Source organism: Panthera onca, chromosome B2 (genome assembly GCF_046562875.1).
Source record: "Panthera onca isolate mPanOnc1 chromosome B2, mPanOnc1 haplotype 2, whole genome shotgun sequence".
Taxonomy (NCBI): domain Eukaryota; kingdom Metazoa; phylum Chordata; class Mammalia; order Carnivora; family Felidae; genus Panthera; species Panthera onca.
This window is the reverse complement of record NC_138343.1, coordinates 34,619,930-34,640,524: the sequence shown is the minus strand read 5'-3', so window position 1 is coordinate 34,640,524 and position 20,595 is coordinate 34,619,930. Positions and strand designations below refer to the sequence as shown.

Genomic DNA, 20,595 nt, shown 5'->3' with positions numbered 1-20,595 from the left:
TCCCCTCCTAGTCAGATCAGGCCTGTGAATCAAGGGTCACACTGTTTCCTAGGAGCTACCAGAGTTACAGACCAGAGGCCTCAGGAAATAGCAGGGGTGGAGGAAGCAAAACCTTAGATAAGCAGGAGGAGGCTCCATCTGTGGCTGAATGGAGAATACAGGGACAGGTGGAGGAGCTGCCAACAAAGCTTTGGGAACAACTGTTCTTACCTGCAAGCTTCAAAGGCCAGTCCACCACTGAGACCCAAACTACATTCTGAGTCAGACCCGCTTTCGGTGTGTTTTCCAAATCCGTTGGTCACGCCTGCCAAGGACACATAGTGTAAGCCTGAGTGCAGAAACCCCCCTTCCCCTGACACATGCTGCAGTGTGAGGTGGCCACCTGAGGAGGGGTGGAAAGGATGGCTGTTGCTTCCCGCATGGGAAATGGGTCTCGGGCAGTGGAAAGACCCCGATAAAGGTTTGGGGGAAATGTTGGCCAGGGAAATAAGTAGACCCCGCATTTTCCTTCTCTTCCTTCTGGTTCAACTTGAAGGAAAACACGGCACACAGCTCACACCAGTTACTGTCATTTGGCTACAAAACGAAATACCAAGACTTCCCCACTCGGGCTGGCTCACAAGTCCCTAATTCTGCTCCTAATTTCAAGCCTCAATTATCAGGGAGTCTCCTCTGCCTCTTGGGGAGCCCACCCGCCTTGCCTCTTCAGATAAACACTCACGCCCTATCCATCACACAGCTGGCAACAGTGAGCTTCATTCTTTTGGGATGGTGTCAGCAGAGGCTGGGACAGGAGAAGGGCTGTGTCAGCCACACCCTGAGATCTCCAGCAGAGCTAGTCAGAGCTGGGGGACTTCAACAGATCTAGAGCAGACTGGACCTTCCTGGGGTGGGAAGACAGAATTCCCTGGGTTCTAAGCAAGGCTCTGAAATACAGGTCCTTTTTCCTCTTTAACCTCTGCTTCTCCTTTTGTGAACGTAGTATCTTCTTCTTCTTTATAGAGGACAGTACTGAGTACGAATGAGAAGTCTGTTTATAGAAGGCGGCCGTATGGAAGCAAATGAAGACTGGTCATCCCAGGGACAGGAGGAGGCTCATCGGCTGTAGAGGCTTCAACTCTATTATCTGGTTCCTAACCACAATCCAGACAGAGTCCTACAAGTCTGGCAGCTGAGCCAAGCGCTTGAGATCTAAGTCACAGATACCTTGGCCAAAAAACTGTGAGGCAAGTTACACCACCTGTAAGAGCAGGTGCCTGAGCCAACACATCTGGACTCTAACCTGGCTCTGTCTCTAACATTATGGCTTCTGTTTAAATCGCGAAGCCAGCTGTGCCTCAGCTGCCAAAGATCAATACCTGTTCTTGTGAGACTCCACTAAGGTCATACAGAAATATTCCTGGGTGCCAGGCCACTACGATGGGGGACAAACAGATTCTAGCAGGTTCCCCAAGCAGTGGGCCCTCTTTAGGTTGGATGAGCCTGATATCCAGACCTATTTCCTATTAGAGGGATTTTTCATTTTTAGTGCACAGCATTCTCAGTGTTGTTTGGCTAGTCCTGATACAGTGGAGACAATGACAACAGTAACTGCTACCATCGACTGCTGTATGCCAAGTACTTTATACAGACGATTTCCAATTCTCGGAGCCCTGCAAGATAGGTATAACTAGTCCCATATTAGAAATAAGGAACAAGCTTGAAAGGTTAATTAATCTGCCCCAGGATACACAGGTGGTCAGAAGATGGGATATGAACCCAGGTCTGCCTAACTCCAAGCCTCAGACTCGATTCTATGAACTAATCTACTCCCTTAATACGGGGAAGCTTGGGCCAAACGGGAAGGGAAGGTATTGTTGGAAACAAAGTGTTAGGAAGGAAGAGAGAAGTATGTGCTAGCCAAATAGCCCAAAACCACCACATAAAAAGGCAAGAGAGGGACATGAAGAGCACAAGCCAAGAGTAGGCCCCTCCCCACCAAGTAGGCTCACCTCCCATATTTCACTAAGACTAAACCACACCATCCAGAAAAGAAGCCCTGCATATGCAGGCTCACCTCACCCATCCAGCCTTGGCTCCCGATGCTTCAGGAAGCCCCTCTCCAAACTGTCCTTCACAGGGATTCTGTCCTTGCTTCCATACACCCAGGCCTGAGCCTTCGCTCCATCTACTCCCTTCTTTTCTGATCTCTTCCCACAGGGCCAGCTCAGGCACCACCTTCATGGAACCTTCCTGACTCCTCTAGCTCCTAGTTGCTAAACACCTCCAGCAGTGCTGTCACCTAACACATAATCACATACTGTCTGGCACCATGACATCTCTGCACCTTTGCTCCCCACTGGACTATGAATTCTTCCAGAGCTGGAACTCAGTCTGACTCATTGTATGACCCCCTGTGACCAGCTTGTGCTGGATGTGTAGTAAGGACCCTTTAGTATGGCAGCCGCCATTACCTACCTCTGGAACCTCATCTCTAACCATGCCCTGGCTAACTCTGCTCCAGCCACACTGGTTTCCCCACTATTCCCCAGGCATTCGGGCATGTTCCCACCACCAGGGCCTGTGCACCTACTAGTTTATCTTTTTGAAGTGTTCTCCCCCAGAAACCCCAATAGCCCATGCCTTCAACTCCCTCAAACCTTTACTCAAATGTCCCCTCCCCAAGTCTCCCCTGGCCACCTTCTCTAATACCACCCCAGGATCCCCTATTCCCCTTCCCTGCTAGATTTTTCTCCATAGCTTCTGATACAAGGTACAATTCACTCATTTGTTTTTAGTCTTTCTCCCCTACAAGGGAGATTTTTGTCTTCTGTTCAAGGACTTTTTTCCCCCCAGTGCCTAAATATCTGATGAATGAAGGAACTAAAGTCAAGGCAGGAACCACTTTATCATATATAGCTTTGCATTCCCTTCAAGGCCAAAGAAAGCCCCAGACACAATGTGGCCCTCTCAAATTACTTTCTCAAAGCCTCTTCTCCAGGCCACTACTCATGTGCCAGGCACAACTGTAAGCTATGGATCCCTCAATGGTTCTACTGGCGTCCACAGGGACCATTAGGGAGGCAGCCAACTAGGGGAGGTGCTGGCTGGCAAGGCAAAGCAGGAAAGCAGATGAGAAGTAGAGAAGTCACAGGCGTGGTCACCTGTCTCCTCCTCCTGCTGGGGGGACCTCTCCCCTTCGCTCTCACTACAGCTCCTGCTCCTTGGCCGCTTCCGGGAGTGCCGTTCATCCTCGATGCTGGCCGGAGAGGCAGGAGAGCCCACTGTACCATGGTCCTCACCATTCTCTGGGGCCCTATCTGGGCTCCTCTGTAGCTTAACTCCATTTTTGGCCTTCTTGAAGAGGACGGATGTGCGGCGGCCCACGCCACTGAGTGGGGCACCAGCAGGGGTCTCAGGGGGCATGAGAGACACTCTGTTGATGCCATTGTCACTGAGCAGGCGTTGCAGGGGCTCACTCCCTATCTGCAGAGGTGATTTTTCCAAGAGCTCATCTTCTTCCACCTTTCTGGGCTTTAGGAATCGGCTTGGAGGCTTACTATCATTAATGGGTTTCAGAGTAGGGGGATCCGGAGGGGAGTCTTGCTCAGACAGGGAAGGTGCAGGCCCAGTGGGCTCGAGGGTTGGTGGGGGAGGCAGTATGGAGTCATCTGTTAGAGAAAAAGAGAACCTGCTTGAACATTTTAGAAAAGGTCTGCCCCTACAAGCCAGATAATGACTCTGATAAGCAAGAACCAAAGGCATTGGTTCTTGACATGTATCCCAGGTCTCCCATCTGAGGCAAAAAGAATGTAGGATTAAGTTTTATCTACATTAGTAATTCTAAACCCTATGTATGAGAATCATCTAGGAAGTTTCTTAAAACTTCCAGCGTCAAGGTCCGATCCAAGACCAACTGAAACTAAATTTCTAATGATGGGGTATTTTTTAAAAAAGCTTTACCAGGTGAATCTGATGAAGTGAGAATTACAAAACATTACTCCACACCTGAGAAAGCTGAAAGCTACCTGGCTTAATCAATAATCAGTTAAGTCTCAGCTTCACAGATTAGAGGTGCACAGCTCTCATTAGACTCAAGTGTTTTCCCTTCTGTCAATGTGTTCTGTTTCCTATCACCCAAGTGAAGCAAGGAGGACAAGCAGAAAGAGTAAGTTTATAAATGTGAAAAAATGAGAGCAAGTAAGTTAAATCAGTGGTTCCCAAACATGTCTGTTCACTTACTATCTTGAAACTTTTAAAAATTAGAATTTCCAAGCCACAGCCCAGACTTCCTTAATCTGAATCTCTGGGATGTGAGGCCTGGGAATTTTGTTTTGAAACCCTCTGGAAGAAGCTGTTGTAGCCGGTCAGTGGGCAGGACTCTGCATGGCCACAGCCCAGGAGTGGGATACAAGTGGCATGCTGGTTGCCACACAGGGAATCAGGAAGAGTCACTGCCAAATGTGACCTCCCAGCCACGTCCTTATTCTCAGCCAACCTAAAATAAAATGGGCCATTCCTTGCAGTTTGGGCCCTGGAGAGAACTACCCTCTGGAGATAACTCCGAACCCTTCTAGACTGTGTGGATGACAGACCCTCCCCAAGCTGTAGGCTCAGCTCTGAGGACCTGTATAAGGGAGACAATTCTGTCCCCAACGAAGTGGGGAGGATGGAAAGCAGCTCAGTTTTAAGGCTGGGTCTCTGAGAATCACTTCCCCAGATGTCTCTTGCAATCTGACCTTTCTGCTTAGGATGGGCCTGTAGACTTGGCCAGCTGGGGTCAAAGCCATGAGGTAGTTCAAGAAGCCAGACCATCTTTAGGGTCTTTCTTCCTTTTCTGTCCTCCCACACCACAACCTAACCTGCTCTAAAAAAGCCTATCTACATGATGATAGGTGAGCAAATATTTAACTGATATGTGCAAGATAGCCATTATCAGGTACAAAATACTGTAATACTTCTTTATTAGTTAGTACAGAGCTGCTGGGCCCCAGCCTCTAAAACTCCCCAAACCTGTCCACAATCTAGCAACTAAATATCCCCATCAGTGGTCCCCAGAACCGACTCCAATGCAACAGCCAACATCTACTCTGATGAATTTTGGTCTCTACTGATTATTAAATATTTTGAATATCATCCCTGGATATACATGGAAGCACGACCTCTCCAAGGATTTTTGCTTGCCCACAAGGGTCTGACCTAAACTCAGGAAAGGATGCTTGCACCATCCTTGAGATTTTAGCTTAACCCTTACTCCCTTAGTTTGGCCTCCAACCCCCTGTCTGCCCCTGATTGTCTCACCTCTGTCCCCATCATCTTCTGGCTCCTCCTGTGGGGCCTGCTCCAGCACAGCCGCATCCCCCTGGGGCCCTGCTGGCAGCTCCCCATTGGACACAGTCTTGTTCAGTGATGGTGGCTGTGGTGGTGGTGGCTGTGCCAGCTTCTGCCGAAGGGCATTGATCTCCCTGCGCAGCAGGCGGACGCGACGGGTCCGGGCCCCGCTGGACCGCATGGCGCTCACCAGGTCCAATTTCTCCAGCAGCTCCTTCAGCTGCACCTCCGGGGACAAGTGGGCCCGGTTCTCTGGGATGAGGATGTTGTCCACTGCCAGGGAGAAGGGAGGACAGAAGGGCTGAAGGATCTGCCCAGCCCAGGGCAAGGGGAAGGGGCTGAATCCTTTGGATGCAAAATATTCTCCTGGAATGCCTGGGCCAGTGGCTTCCAGCAGCGTCACTGTGGGGCCCTGGCCCTGGTAACACCGTTGCCCGGAGGGCAGCCACAGGGACAAGGTCAGAATCTGGGAAACATCTGCAGGAAGCTGTTCACAGTCATAATTACAGGCTCTGTGGAGCAGGCACGAGGCAGCTTGGCAATCTCCTGGGCCTGAGTGACTGGCTACTGCCATCGAGAAGCAGAGAGCAGGGGCAGGCAGGGTGTGGGGCTCAGAGGCAATTCCATTTTTCTGGTCCTCTACTTGCACTCTTCTGAATGAGCCAGACATACACTAGCACTGCACTCTCCCTGCCCCATGCTCTGGACGCTGTATAGAGGGCATCCAGAAGAGGAAGACCCCTGGTAAGGATTTAAGTTTTCAAACAGACAGCCAGTACCTGATTCCTTTTCCTACCATTCAAGAAATAGTGAATTCGTTAAACTTTAGCTCCTAGAACTACTGCAAGCCACAAGCAGGAATATCCCAGTCTGGGCCTACCCTCAGCTCTCCTCGTGTCTACCCTAAATAGCTCCAAGGCCCACCCTGATCCCTGGCTCTCTGGGCTCCATCCCTGTGCCTCCTCTTGGTCCCTCTCCTCCCCACCCATCCAAGGCTTCTCACCGTCTTCCCAGGAGAAGCGGTAAAAGTCCTCCAATTTGGGTGACTCAGGCAAGTGGGTGCCCCTCTCGGGGTCATAGCCGATGTTCTCTGCCTGCCGCCGGGCATGCCGCAGGATGGCCCCTCCCAGGTCCCGCAGGCGGACAGCTGCTCGGTGGAAAATTGTGTCTTTAGCATTATACTTCATGCAGTTGGTAACTATAAGGTTAAAGTCCTCCTCAAACTCCTCCAAGGTGCGGTACAGGTGGGACTCCAGCTTCCGCCTCATGGTAGAAAAATCCATTGGCTTGGATATGAATTCCAGGTAATCTGGAACCTAAACATATAAAACCTGTACAATTACAACAACCATTTACTAGCCAAACAGGTGCACCCTTCACCAGCACTCTTGCCTCCCCATTTTCTGGTTTGGCACGCTGCACAGTCAGAGCCCCAGGGCCCTGGCCCACCCTGGCCTGCTAACTCCTCACCATGGTCAAGTCTACTAGCTTTGCCAGAAACCCCCAGGTGTCATACACCCTGTGGCCTGACCCCTTCCTGGCCTACTCAGACCCTGTTTCCAGTCCAGGAGGGGCTCACTGCTCAGGAAGTGGTGGGGGAACTTGCCTCACTCAGGTTGACAGGTTCGGCAAAGATGTGTGCCGGATCCTTCTCCTGCAGCAAGTCCAGTGTGGTTCTCAGCAGAACATTGAATGGCATAAGCTCCAGCTCCATCGCGGCCTGCTGGACTTTGACCTGTGCAGAAGGTGGAAAGAGATCAGGACACCCTCTGCGAAGAGGCACCAAACTTTTTCTTGATTACTTTTACCAATCATGTACAACAAATTTTCACAGGATATTAAGCTGACCAGTATATGAGGAGAGATCACCCAACTTTCAGCCTAGAAATAATGACCAACAGCTACTGCTGTGTGAATGTTCCCTACATATCGAGCACCGTACCAAAACTTACAATAACAGTTAACACTTTCATAGTCCTTCCTAAATGCCAAGTAACATTCTAACCATTTTATGGAACATTAACAACTATATCAGGTAGGTACAGATGAGGTGTTTTACATGGAGAAAACTGAGGCACAGAGAGACTGACCAGCCCAAGGCCACACAGCCAGTAATGAGCAGAATAGGGATTTAGTCTCCGATAGCCTGATTCCACAGTGTGTGCTCTTGACTACTATGCCACGCTGCTTCTCTACTTATGTTACTTTGATTAATCATCACAATAATCCTGAAGGAGAAATTATTATCTTCATTTTACAAATCTGGAATCTGAGATTTGGAAGTATAATGAGGAGTCACTAACCCAATGAGATAGGACTTGAACCTAGCTTTGTCTTAGTCCAAAGAGCACACTGATGATTTAAAATGTGACTCGGGGGGCGCCTGGGTGGCGCAGTCGGTTAAGCGTCCGACTTCAGCCAGGTCACGATCTCACGGTCCGTGAGTTCGAGCCCCGCGTCAGGCTCTGGGCTGATGGCTCGGAGCCTGGAGCCTGTTTCCGATTCTGTGTCTCCCTCTCTCTCTGCCCCTCCCCCATTCATGCTCTGTCTCTCTCTGTCCCAAAATAAATAAAAAAAAAAACGTTGAAAAAAAAAATTAAAAAAAAAAATAAAATAAAAAAAAATAAAATGTGACTCGGGCCAGCATTCCCACTTAGTATGCTAAGCTATTGATCCCATTGGCCTTGAGGCCATCTTGGGATAACTAAGGCCTCTAGGCTCACCTCCTCAGGCAGCTAGAAGCCTCACATATGTACAGTGACAGAAGTACATTGCACAAATGTTATTTGCTATGTATGCCCTAATGCTAAAAGGTTGGGAAGCCACAGATTAGATTATGAAATGTTTCTTCTTCTTAGTGACATCAAAATGGGCCTGACTGCTTCCTTTCCCCTTTTATCTCTCTGAACCAGAGGCAAGAAGAAAAGCTCAGCTGTGCGACCAAGACTGGGATGGCACAGTCTGAATCCACAGAGAAGGTCCTGAGATGTCCTCTGTGCCACCCACACACACTATGTATGGCAAGAGCTGCCCAGTCTCACAGATGGAAACTCAGACTACAGGTCTACAGAGAGAAGGGCTCGTGCTGGGGCTGAATAGTGAAGTAGGATTTGGAGAAAGAGAGAAAGGAACATCTTTAACCCAGGCCTCTGAAGCATGCAAGGAACAGCTGCTATTCCTAGACTGGAGAGAATGGTTTTGGCTTGTCACTGATTCAATTAATAGTATTTACTCTCTGCCCTGTGCAGAGTGCTGCAGTAGACACTTCAGGGAGACAGACTATCGATGATGGTGATGCTGACAGCTGACACTTCTATAGCTCCCACTGCATGCCAGGCACTGTTCTAAGCTCTTTATATATAGTAAGTCATCTAATTTTCACAACCTTCTGGTGTAGGTTCTATTATTACCCCCATTTTACAATCAAGGAAACTGAGGTAGAAAGAGTTTAGCAATTTACCCAATGTCACATAAGCACTGAATGACAGAACCAGATATAAAACCAGGTAGTCTGGTGCCACAGTTCATATTCCTAACCCCTCTGTTACACTACTACCTCAACGTTGCCCATGCTTAGAGGCTTAGAATCTCCTTGAGTCAAAGCTGGCAATTTGTTTTCAATTTTTTTTAATGTTTATTTATTTTGGGGAGGGGGAGGGAGAGAGGGAGAGAGGGAGAGAGACAGAGTGTGTGCACATAAGTGGGGGAGGGGCAGAGACAGATGGGAGATACAGAATCTGAAGCAGGTTCCATACTCTGAGTTGTCAGCACAGAGCCCGACGTGGGGCTCAAACCCATGAACCGTGAGATTATGACCTGAGCTGAAGTCAGATGCTTAACCGACTGAGCCACCCAGGTGCCCGAGGTTGGAATATCTGAATGATTCAAGACCATAAGGGCCAAGTGAAAACTCTCAGAAGCTCTCAGGCCAGCCGCAATGCCCATCAGAATGGGCTGAGAAGCTTTTCAAAATACTCAAGGCCAGACTCCTGAGATTTTTTAGGTCAGAAACTCCAGGGATGGGCTCAAGCATATGATAATAGCTTATGCTTGAGGCCACCAGAAGCTGAATCCCCATAGTTAGAAGCCATGTGCAGCACCATACCAATACAGAGTAGGCAGGCTTTGGAGGGCAGGAAGGCGAGAAAGGTGACACCAGGCAGAGGCTCCTGGCTCTCCTGATGCCACACTGAGAGCGGGAGAAAAAGATTCTGAACAAGAACCCTGGAGCTGGGGGCTCTTCCTCACCTGTTCTCGCTTGAGCTTCTCTCTTTTCCGAATCAGCTCAATCAGCAGCCGTGCCCGCTCCAAGTCATGCCGGAGCTTCTGCCAGTATTTCAGCTCTTCCTTCACTGCACTGGTCTTCTCATCCTGCTCTCTCTGCAAGAAGGACAGGAAAGGAAGAAGGAGCTGGGGGCCTCCCTTTTACCCAGAGTGCCCTCCCTGTTCAAGTCTCACAGGGCCTCGGCAGGTGACAGCCCTTGACCCTTGCTGACCCACACTCCTGAGAGCCCTTCCACCCCTCCCTCTCTACCCATGCCTTCTTCCTCTGCTCCCCCAGCCTTGCAGCAATGTTTCTTGCATTGCCCCACAATAACCACTGCTGGAGTGAGATCTGTGACTGCTTCCTCTACCCCTGAGGACACCAGGGGGCAGCTGTGCCTCTCAGGGATAGAAAGAATTTCAGAAGGAAAACTAATAGACACCTCAAGGTGGAAAGAATTTCACCCTACAGCTTCGACTTGGCTAGAAAACAAAGTGAAGTTCTTACTACCAGCCTGTACTAACTGACTTGACCATATTTTAAAATACCACCAGCACCAAAAAAGATGATTCCTGCCCTAAAAGAGGTTACAGTATAGTTGGGGGAAGGCAGAGGCCTAGGGTTTGACACATAAGGGCACAGTAGCATAAAGACAAATAATAAAAACTCAACAGATAAACTGAATACAAAATGTTAAGAGAATGTAAAATAGAAAGGATCTGAGTGGGTTGGAGTTAGGTCTGGGAAGGCTTCCGGTGAAAGCACTCTCACTAGGGGTTTACGGTAGTGATGGACACGGATGAACAAAGCAGTAAGGAACCAAAGGGACCACACAGAAGAAGTGTTGGAAGAAGCAGAATTAGTGATTTTTTGCCTGGTGAAAAAAAATGGCCTGGCCAGAGCAGAAAAGCTGGATAACCATAAAAGTTAAGCAAGATCCAGGATTCAGCTGATAAGAAGGCTCAAACTCCATGCAAAGGATCCTGGATGTGGCCTGCCTGGAGAGGGGGAATACATTCTGGAAATGGAAGTGACAAGATGGAAAATGGTATGTGAATGAGACCGTATCAGTAGTAGAGCAAAGAAAGAATCAGAGGTAGGAGACCAACTAGAAAGCTACTGCTGAAATTAAGGGGGCATGGGTGAGCAGGGGAGCTGTAGAACAGAGACAAAGGATCATATACTGATAAACTCCTCCGAAGTAGCATAAGGGATGATTAACTGTGGCTTGTTATGGAGGGAAGAATCAAAAGTAACTCTAAGGTGGGGAAATGTCTGAGGTCAGGAGAAAGAAGGTTCCATGTCAATATTAGGGAAATACATTTATGAAGAGAAGAATAATGAATTCAGTTTCCAATATATGAATTCTAGGAAACAACATCTACAAGAACATCTATAGTTTCTCTGCCCCAGGACTGAGGGCAGAAAAAAGGGATGAGGACAAGAAAAGAAACCTGCCACACTTATTTACAACTATGAGAGTGTACAGCTCTCCAAGCCAATGGGGAGGCAGCACAGTCCCTGGGAATGTTAATATTGCAGTCAAAGGGTGGAGGAGGAGCAAAAGGGTGTGACAGAGAAGCTCTAAGACAAGGTGATCCATGGTGACAAATGTAGCCCAATGGACAATACAATGAGAATCTGAGGTAAGGCTTGCTAGGCTGGGAGGAGGTGGCTGATGTTCTAGGAGAAGCTACAGGGGAGCCGGCGGACCATTTCAAGGAAGGACGAGATACAGACTTGCACTTCAGGATTTTAGTTACAAAAGGCAAAAGTGAAATCAGATAGAACCCAGAGGGCACCAGAGTCACGTAAAAGATTGCTTCATCTCTGGGGTAGTGGTGTGGAAATATTTAAAGGCAGAAGTAATGGAGCAAGTGAAGAGGGAAAAAGAAGTAAATAGTAAAAAAAAAAAAAAAAAAAAGAGTCTCTCACGAGGCTTCCACCATCTCAGAAAACAGTAAACATGCAGCAACTCCGTGGCTAAAATGCCACAATTGGCCAGGCTGTGTGCTACAACTGAGATGGCACATTTGTGTGTTTTCTATGAAACATTTTTGGCAGATGTCAGTATAGTGTGTTAAGGAAAGTGCTCCTTGTCCTAATTCATGCAACATGGCCACCTGGCTCTCATTCAGCCCATTCCTTCCTTTCTGCCATGTCTGCAAGGTTTTCCCCACATAATGGAAAGTTGGGCTTATTCTCCATTCTCCCCTAGAATATGCTTCAAAGTCAAGCCTCTCCCATCCAGAAGGAGCTGCTGTCTGGTCCCAAAGACTCTACAGTGTTGGAGGTCATTCCTAGGCTATGCCTCCTGGAGGGGTGACCGCCTACAGGTAAAGGCTCTGCAGAGGGCTCAGGGAGGGGTTACCCCAACCATCATTTCTTCTCCTTCACCCTCCACCTCCTCCATCATCTTCAATCACTTCACCTACCTGCTCGGCGTTTCTTTGGGACTGCAGGTGGGAATGCAGGCGCCGGATGAGGGGGACACCGTTCCGTGCCTGCCGCTTCAATAGCCAGTAGTTGTGAAGCCGCTGTATGAATTGGTTTTTCCTCTGAAAGGAGAGACCACTACAGATCTTGTTCAACCTTGAGTGGAGGCACAGGGAAGTGAAAGACAAGGTCAGTGGGCAGCCCTGATTATAGCTTCCTATTCAGACCCTGGTTCATTTCTGAACCTTATATATAAAAAAATATAGGATAAAGTGGTCAAATGCCTAACCTCAGAGAAAGGCTTAAAAAAGACAGCAAAGTTAAGCAGCTCAGATTCAGCGTGAGATATATCGCCTGATTTTCTACTTCCTACCTTGCAGTCCTGATTCTCCAAAAGAACCCTCTCCCAGGAACCCTGTTTCCTACAATCCTAAGAAACAGGCCTGTGCCCCATACCCCTACACTTCTCTTGATAAAAGCAGCAAAAGAAGGCAGGAACTCGAGTAAGCTATAGGCAATGTGGTCACTATTTCCAGCCACCCTGTGGCTGAGGGTCTCCCCAGACCAGGGACTAGTCAATAGCCAAGCTGGAAGGAAAACTAGTAGAACTACACCAGGCTACTGCTTTCTGAGCTCAAATGCAACACCTTGGAGTTGTCTGACCCCTGGTTTTTAATTAAAGATCTCAGCAGCCTAAAAATGTCTAATTTTGAACCAAATGAAAAAAAAAAAAAAACTGGATAAGAGGATGGAGAATCTGAAAACTTAGCTGGCTAAACTAACCCAATAGAGAAATCTTAAAGTAAGGATTTAAGCCAATAATACGTGGGGACGATGGAGGGGTAAGTGAAAGGGAAAGGAATTAATAAACCTATAATCTTTATGTTAACAGCCCTGTTGCGAAGTGGGTAACATTATTCTCATGGTAACAAAAGATGGAAAGGCAGCTTAGGAAGAGAGGCTGAATAAACTATCAAAGTCACTAATGCAGTTAAAAATATGGTGGCGCAGTGCGCCTGGGTGGCTCAGGCGGTTAAGGGTCTGACTCTGGCTCAGGTCATGATCTTGCAATTTGTGGGCTCAAGCCCCGCATTGGGCTCTGTGCTGACAGCCTGGAGCCTGCTTAAGATTCTGTGTCTCCTTCTCTTTCTGCCCCTCCTCCACTCACGCTCAGTCTCTCAAAAATAAACAAACATTAAAAATAAATAAATAAATAAAAAATAAATAAACAATGGTGGCCCTGGATGGGATTTGAATCAATGATCCCTCTGCTACACCATCCTGTGTCCTAAAATTGGTTATTCACACAGTAAGCAAGGCCTCAGTGCCCCTGCTATGTTTCCCCCACTTCCTCATCTCGCTGCACTGAAAGGAAGGTTAAGTGTGGCTAAACAAGAAAGTAAAACCTAACAAGGGTGGGCATGTTGGGCTGGACATTGATCACCTAGGCCTTGTGCCTATCCAAGGTCAGACATTCCTGTCCCAAAGCCAAGCTTAAAAAACCAAGACCTAGGCCTTTCCCCAAAGAACAGATTCCCCACCAATGCCCATGCCAAGCACACCTGCCCAGATGCAGGCAGCCCCCTCCCTCTACAACCTCTTGGCTATGGAGGGTCCCAACAGCATTTGTGCAGGTAGAAAAAAGAATAATAATAAAATAGCAGCAGCAGCAGCAGCCACCATTTATTGAGCACTTACTATTTACCAGGCACTGTGCTAAGTGCTTTACTTATATTATCTCATTTATTTCTCACAACAACTCTATCAGGTTCATTAACAAATAAATAAGACCTGAAGAAATAACTTGCCAAAGTTCACATGGGTAGTTAGTGACAGGAGCAAGATTCAAAAGCAGGTCTGTCTGGTTTCTTAGCCAGCATGCTAAGGCCTCTGCAAGACACATCTATAAGAGCAGATATGACAACCAAAAAGTCTAGTCCCAGGGCACAGCCACCCTACAGATGTTACTAAGCGTGAACTCCAGTCAACATCAGGGAAGAGGGTAGCCTACAACAGCTCTGTGACTAGAAGGCATTTCCAGTTGACTGAATTCTAACTCCAGTCATGGCTCACAAGAGCCTCTCCCTCCTGCTCTGCTCCGCTCTTATGTCTCCTTCCCAGACTGACAAGTCTGTTTGCCCGTTCCTTACACAACTCATTCCCCACTACCCTCTAGCACTCTTTTCTCCCTATCCTTTTCAACAAGAGAGACAAACAGCAGGAACAGAGCCTGGAGGCATCATGAGTTCCAGCTCGTGGTCAGGTTCTGTTGCTTTCCACCTGGTTCCAGCCCTTTGAACAGGACTTGGCATATAGTAAGTGCTCAATAAACATCTCGTTGAATGAATAAAGGAGTGAACAACTTTACCTCCTGTTGCCGCAGTTTCTTCATCTGGGGGTGTGGGAGAAGGTGCAAGGACTACATTAGATTAAGTAATCTTCAAGATTCCTTCCTACTCTAACACTGTATACTTTGCAAAGAATATCACCCTTGAGATGACCTTCCAATGAAAAATCTTTCCTGTCTCTGGCTTTTCTGCCCTCTAACAGCTACTTCTCTAATGGTTTAAAATAGATACAATGATGTCTCTACAGACTCACTAGGGGCCAAGGTGGCTTAGACATACAGTTGAGCTGAGTGATCCTTTTCCCCCTAAATCTAAAGCTTCTCAAGAAGAGAAATAGCATATCCTCCCCACACCACCACCCACCCCTTCACAAAAAGTCTCCATCATTCTCAGAATAGAGCCTTCTAGATAGCAGGCACCCATACTGACCCCTTAAAACAGTGGTTCTCAGTTCTATCCCCCCAGGGGTTTTTGGAAACATAGGAGATTGTCACAAAGACCAGGCAATGAGGGAGTGGATACAAATGGCACTTACAGATCAGGGATGCTAAACATCAAGAAATGTATGGGACAGTCCTAATGATAAACAATCATCCCATCCAAAATGCCACTTGTGCACCTGTTGAAAAATGCTGCCTTAGACATCCTTCACCTGGGTTTCTAAGCAACTTAATTTTGTCTCACCTTGAAGCCAAGGAAACACACTGCTGTCAGGGCACAATCAAAACCACAAACCAGACCAGGGACCAAAGGAGAAGTCTAAATTTGAGGGCACAGAAGAGAACAAATGTTCACCAACCATGCTTGGGGAAGGAGGTCCTGGCTCAGGGCCAGCACCAGCCCAACCAGAAACCATCGGTCCATGTGGAGACCTCCTGACCAAGCTTACCTATATGAGGGGATCTGTGGGACAGTGACCATGGGGACAGTGGAGGGTGTATCTCGGCCCATTTCCTCTGGCTCCTTCTTGATTTTCTGCTTCAAAGTCATCTTGTTCTTCTTGGGCACTCCCTTGAGGGGGCCACCTACCCCGCCTTGGCCTTCATCTTCCTCCTCTTCTTCTACCTCTTCCTTCTCTTCCTCCTCTCCACAGCCCTCCTTCAGGCCTTCCTCATCCCCAGCCTCACTGAGGCTTCCAGGGGAGTCACCCTTCCTCCTAGCAGTGGCAGCACCTGGCGGCGAGTGGGCCTCACAGTAGGCGGTCTTGCGTACTGTGAAGATGGTGCCATTGAGGCTGGTCTCACGCATGGGCTCAATCTTCATGAAGAGCCCAGCCCGCTGTGCACATGTCACATGGAAGGCTGTGTAGCAGTTCACCTTATGGCACTGGATGGCTGCACCCAGCCCCTTCTGCTTGCAGATATAACAGGTTAGTTTCCAGCGGGCAGGTGGGATGTTGTCAATGCCCTCAATGGGCTCCAGGAACACGGTGTTAGCGAAGCAGACTTCAGGGATCCAGATGGCACACACCACGTGGGCCCAGTGCCCATCACTGGTCTGTTTGAAGGCGCCGCCCTTATTGGGGCAGAGGACGCAGTCCACAGGTCGGGAGGGAGACTGTAGGCAGCAGCGGCATAGCCACTGGCCCTCAGGGATGTAGGGGACACCGTAGCACTCCTGGTGTACAGCCAGGTTGCAGATATCACAGAAGAGAATGACATTGCTGTTGTGGCATTCGTCATCCAGGCACACACAGCAAAAGGCGTCTTCATCAATGAGTGACTGCTGGGCCCCACTGCTGCGACTCTCCAAGTATGACTCCTTCTCAAGCCGGTCTACCAGCAACTCAAAAGTGTCTGCTGACACCAAACTGTGCCCATCTACTCGCCGCTTCTCATTCACCATGTCCAGCCAGGCAAGGTCCTCCTCATCCATGTCGTATTCTACCTCCGCATCCAGGTCTTCAGGTGGCTTCTCGATGTAGCGGTAGTAGGCAGCAGGCAGTGGGGGTGCTTCTGGCTGGCTGCCTGAGTCCACCATGCGAAAGCTGGGTTGCGGGAGGTGGAAGGAGGTGCCGGATGCATGCTTGGAACAGGACTCCTTCTTCTTGCCCTTGGAGGAGGGTTTTTTGGACTTGCCAGGAAACTGAGGCTGCTCACTGTTCTCCTTGTTACTATTGCATTCGGTGATATCCTGGGCAGTCAGCTCATCCTCTGTGATGATCTTGAGTGGATCATAGATGCTGATTCGATGCAGGCGTCCATCGATGTCCACCTCGACAATCCTTTGGGCCTGAGCATAGGTCAGGGTCTCCCGAGTAGGTGAGCACTTCAGACTGTAGGGAGATGGGGAGCGCCGACCCTCGGCATTCTGCCGCGACTTCCGGCGCGGCTTCCTCATGGCACCTGGGAACCAAGGGGACAGGCCTAAGGAGAAACCAGGAAACTGAGTTGAATGTTCAGGCATGCACTCATTCACCCTTCCATCTGATCGAATGGCCACCACGAAGACTCTCTGTTCCCTCTGCCTGAACATCCTGCCCCTCAGACATCATCCACACAGCTTGCTCCTTCGCTTCAACTTTTTTCACAAACACTGCTTCTCAATGAGACCCTCTCTGACCATTCTGTCTTAAACTGCAAATCTCCTTCCCCCATCAGCAATCTTTCATTTTGCTTTATTTTTCACTATGACACTCACCATTTTTTATCATGCTATGTAATATGCCTATTTATCATAAATGTTTGCTTCCTTCCATTAGAATGCAAGCTCCATGAGGGGAAGATTTTTGTCTATTTTGTTCACCGCTGTATTCCCAGCACCTGGAATGATACCTGGCTCCTTAATAAGCACTCAATAAATATTAGTTGAATGAAAGGAGAAATCAAACCTGTATGGTCCCTGCCTCTAGGTGCTCCATCTAATTGAAAGGACAGAAAAGTAAACAGATCTTGGGGCGCCTGGGTGGCTCAGCTGGTTACGCATCCGACTTCGGCTCAGGTCATGATCTCACGGTTCGTGGGTTCGAGCCCCGTGTCAGGCTCTGTGCTGACAGCTCAGAGCCCAGAGCCTGCTTCGAATTCTGTGTCTCCCTCTCTCTCTCTGCCCCTCTCCCACTCATGATTTGTCTGTCTCTCAAAAATAAATAAATGTTAAAAAAAAACTTTAAAAAAAGAAAAGCAAATCATTACAAATGATCATTACAGATCATTACAAAACAACACAGGGAGAGATCTAAAATTCTAATGATGTCCTACATAAGGCTGTGGGATACCTACCTATGGAAAAGGATGGGGTGGTTAAGGGTTCAGAAAAGAAGAAAACGAAAAGAGCATCCACTTTTAAGCTGTGTACATGAACAGTGGCCCCACCAGAGGATCAAACGCTCACAGGTCTAAAGCCCTCTCCCAACCCATCTTACAATGATCAGAAGCCCTATCCCCTAACCACACCCAGGAGTGAAGAGGTGAAGGCACCTGAAATGTCTACTATGTACAGTCTAAAGACTTCAAACTACAGTATAAAGGGCTGTCTCTGGAAAAGGCAGCTTTGAGGATGCACTGGCTAATACATTTCTAAGCGGAAACACTGGAAGCTCTGGGAGTGGTCTACAAGTGGCACTGAAGTTTTAAGTGGCCTATCTGAGACCCTCATTGGACCCAAAGCCAAGATGATTGGTTCGATGTCTGAGGTAAACTCTCAATGCATTCTCTCTTACCTCAGAAGTCCCTCTCTCCCCAAATCCTTACATTTAGTTTGCCCCTGTGCAACAAGGAGAAAGCCCTTAAGTTTCCCATATCATGCTCTGGATAAAGGGAATCATGACAAGCTCATAAGGAGCTACGGCAGCAGTTACTGAGGCCATCACTACTGGGAAAGACATTTGGAGATACGGGGCTCCAAGTGTGGGCAGAGACTTGGAAAGGAAACAACAGTGAGAGGATTTCAAAGAGAAAAAGAGTCTGTCATCTTGGTTGCAGGATCTACCACCTTTATCTATAAAAGCAAAGATGATGATGATAATTTAGCACACTTTTGCAAACTACAAATCCTTTTCCCTTTTTTTTTTTTTTTTTAATTTTTAAAGTAATTTCTACCCTCAACATGGGGCTCGAACTTACGACTCTGTGATCAAGAGTCACGTGCTCCACCAACTGAGCCGGCCAGGCACCCCAATCCCTTTTACTTTTAATTATTTCTCTCAACTAGCTTGGGAGGTAGGATAGATATTATCGTCTCCATTTTACAGATGAAGAAACAGAAGCTCAACAAGATGTCACTCAACCCAGAAGTAGTGAGCGATAAAGCTACAGTTCAAACCCAGGTCTCCCGACGGGTTGAATTCATCTCCCTGGGAAGTAAGACCACCACAGAGATGCCGTAGTCTGGTTCAAAAAGAGGCTCTGGGGCGATCTAGGTTCCAACCTTGGTCCTGCGTGACCTGGAGAAAGTCACTTAATCTCTCTGTGCCTCCACGCTCCACCAGTAAAATGAAAAGCTCTACCTCTTAAGCGTTGCTCTTGGTCAACAGAGAATTATCACCACCCTTGTTTAAAAGGCCTTCCAATCCCCAAGTGTGACTGAAACACACAAACAAACACCGACTTGGCTGAGGAACAGTGGCGGGCAGGCACACGACCCATTGGGAACAAAAGGCAACAGAATCATCACGGCAATTCTGTCCAGGTTCCAGAGACCCTTGGCCACTACATGCCTGGCAAATGCCAAGTCCCTGGGGGCAGCCCAGGCCAACAGACCTGCCTCACTGCCCCCACACCTTCGCGGGCAGGGAGAACCTCGCAGGAGTGTGAAACCCTACCTCGGTACTAACCTGAAATCCTGAAAGAGTTTGGAGGGTGTGGACCCTCCTTTGTTAAAGCGCTGTATGTTCTTCCTCCCTACCAGCTACCACCTCCTTGGCAGCGTGGGTTAGTCCTCACCCAAGCAGCAAGTATCTAAGGAAAACCTCTTGGGTCCTCCCCAAGCCTCCAGGCACCGGGGGGCAAATTCTGGAGAGGGAAGGGCGGCTGCTGAGGAAAAGGAGTTTCGCCCGCAAGGAGCTTACAGTCCAGTTTTTTGGCGGGAGCGTCTCATCCCACACAGCCCTTCCCACAGACACGCGTCCAAATACCCCCCAACACCCCCAGAGGTCTCCTCAGCACCCCCGAAGCCCCACTTGCCCACCCCACCCAGGTCCCCGAAGAACGAGGAGTTTCTGCAATTAGACCCTACCCCCTGTACCCCCACGAGATACTCATGAGACAAGGGAGAACCCCAGCCAAGGCTCCTGCCCCTTTAAAGGGGCACCTCTTCCAGAAAAATCTTGACCCTTCCGAGGAGAAAGGAGGGAAATAACATCTCCTCCCCCAAGGGGAGGGGGGCGAGCGCGCCAGAGACAGACTGACGCGCAGTCCGACCCTCAGACAGAGAAAGCTAGCGCCAGCGAACCAGCGGGGCAGAAAGGCGAGCGCCCATTGGTCGCCTCACCTGCCGGTCAGCAGAAACCAGGGGGCCAAGGGCCGTTCGGGGGGCGGAACCTTCTTCCGGCCTGACCAATTGGAGAGCATGGCGGGGGCGGGGCTCGGCGGCTCGCCAGCCAGGGCCGGGGGGGAGGGAAACAAGATGGCGGCTACGGGAGGGGGTCCTCGCTTTTCAGCTCCCCCCTCACCCGCCTTCTCCTTCCCCGCCGCCGCCCTCGCTCCTGGAGAGCGCTTTCGCGCCGCCCCCGCCCCGCTCGAGAAGCCCCCTGCTTCCCTCTCCTTGCCCCCCCCACCCCGGCGCGCAGTCCCTGGTCCCCGTAGGCCCCGCTGCCCCCGCCCCCGCTCCGTTCGGCCCCTCTGCCACCCCCATTACCTCAGCCGCCGGCCCGGCCCCACCGTTCGGGGCCCCTGGGCGCGGGCGGGCCGGCCGTCGAGCAGGTCGGCGCGGCCCTGGGAGCGGAGCGCGGCCTCCTCCCGCGCTAGCCTCCGCGGCCACCGCCGTGCCCCCTCCCGGCCCGCGCAGGGGCCCCGGCCCGGCCGCCGCCGCCGCTCCCGGGGGAGGAGGGGGAATGAAGCCGCTGCCGCCGCCGCTGCCGCCACGGAGCCCGGCCGAGGGGAGGGAGGGATCAGCCCCCAGGCAGGATCCGCCCCTCCGGCCTCCCCCCCGCCACCTCCACCCCTTCCCTCGCTCCCTCCCTGGCTCCGCGGGCTCTCCCGCTGAACAGGAGCGAGAGCGCGAAAGAGGGGGGAACGCGAAGAAAATCCCCCCGCCCGTGCCCGGCGCAGCGGCGGCCGGGGCGGCGCGGAGAGGAGCGCG

At 49.8% G+C, this 20,595-nt stretch overlaps 1 protein-coding gene across 5 annotated transcripts in view; it reads right to left on the bottom strand.

Annotated features, from left to right (window-relative positions):
* Positions 1–20,264, bottom strand: part of BRPF3 (bromodomain and PHD finger containing 3) — a 34,284-nt gene extending 14,020 nt beyond the window's left edge. For 3 of the 5 annotated variants that reach the window (XR_009604926.3, XM_060615311.3, XM_060615314.3), the window contains exons 1-9: positions 20,152–20,263; positions 15,248–16,724; positions 12,010–12,166; positions 9,559–9,690; positions 6,917–7,045; positions 6,314–6,626; positions 5,281–5,583; positions 3,144–3,650; positions 211–304 (exon numbers count right to left, since the gene is read on the bottom strand). Coding sequence is in view for 4 of the 5 variants with exons in the window: in XM_060615311.3 (XP_060471294.1) it covers positions 211–304; positions 3,144–3,650; positions 5,281–5,583; positions 6,314–6,626; positions 6,917–7,045; positions 9,559–9,690; positions 12,010–12,166; positions 15,248–16,698 (3,086 nt within the window). In the remaining variant the exon portion in view is untranslated. Of the gene's footprint in view, positions 1–210; positions 305–3,143; positions 3,651–5,280; positions 5,584–6,313; positions 6,627–6,916; positions 7,046–9,558; positions 9,691–12,009; positions 12,167–15,247; positions 16,725–19,129; positions 19,418–20,151 lie in introns of those variants that run through there. The other 2 variants (XM_060615313.3, XM_060615312.3) reach the window with 2 other exon arrangements.
* Between the last annotated feature and the right edge of the window lie 331 nt (positions 20,265–20,595).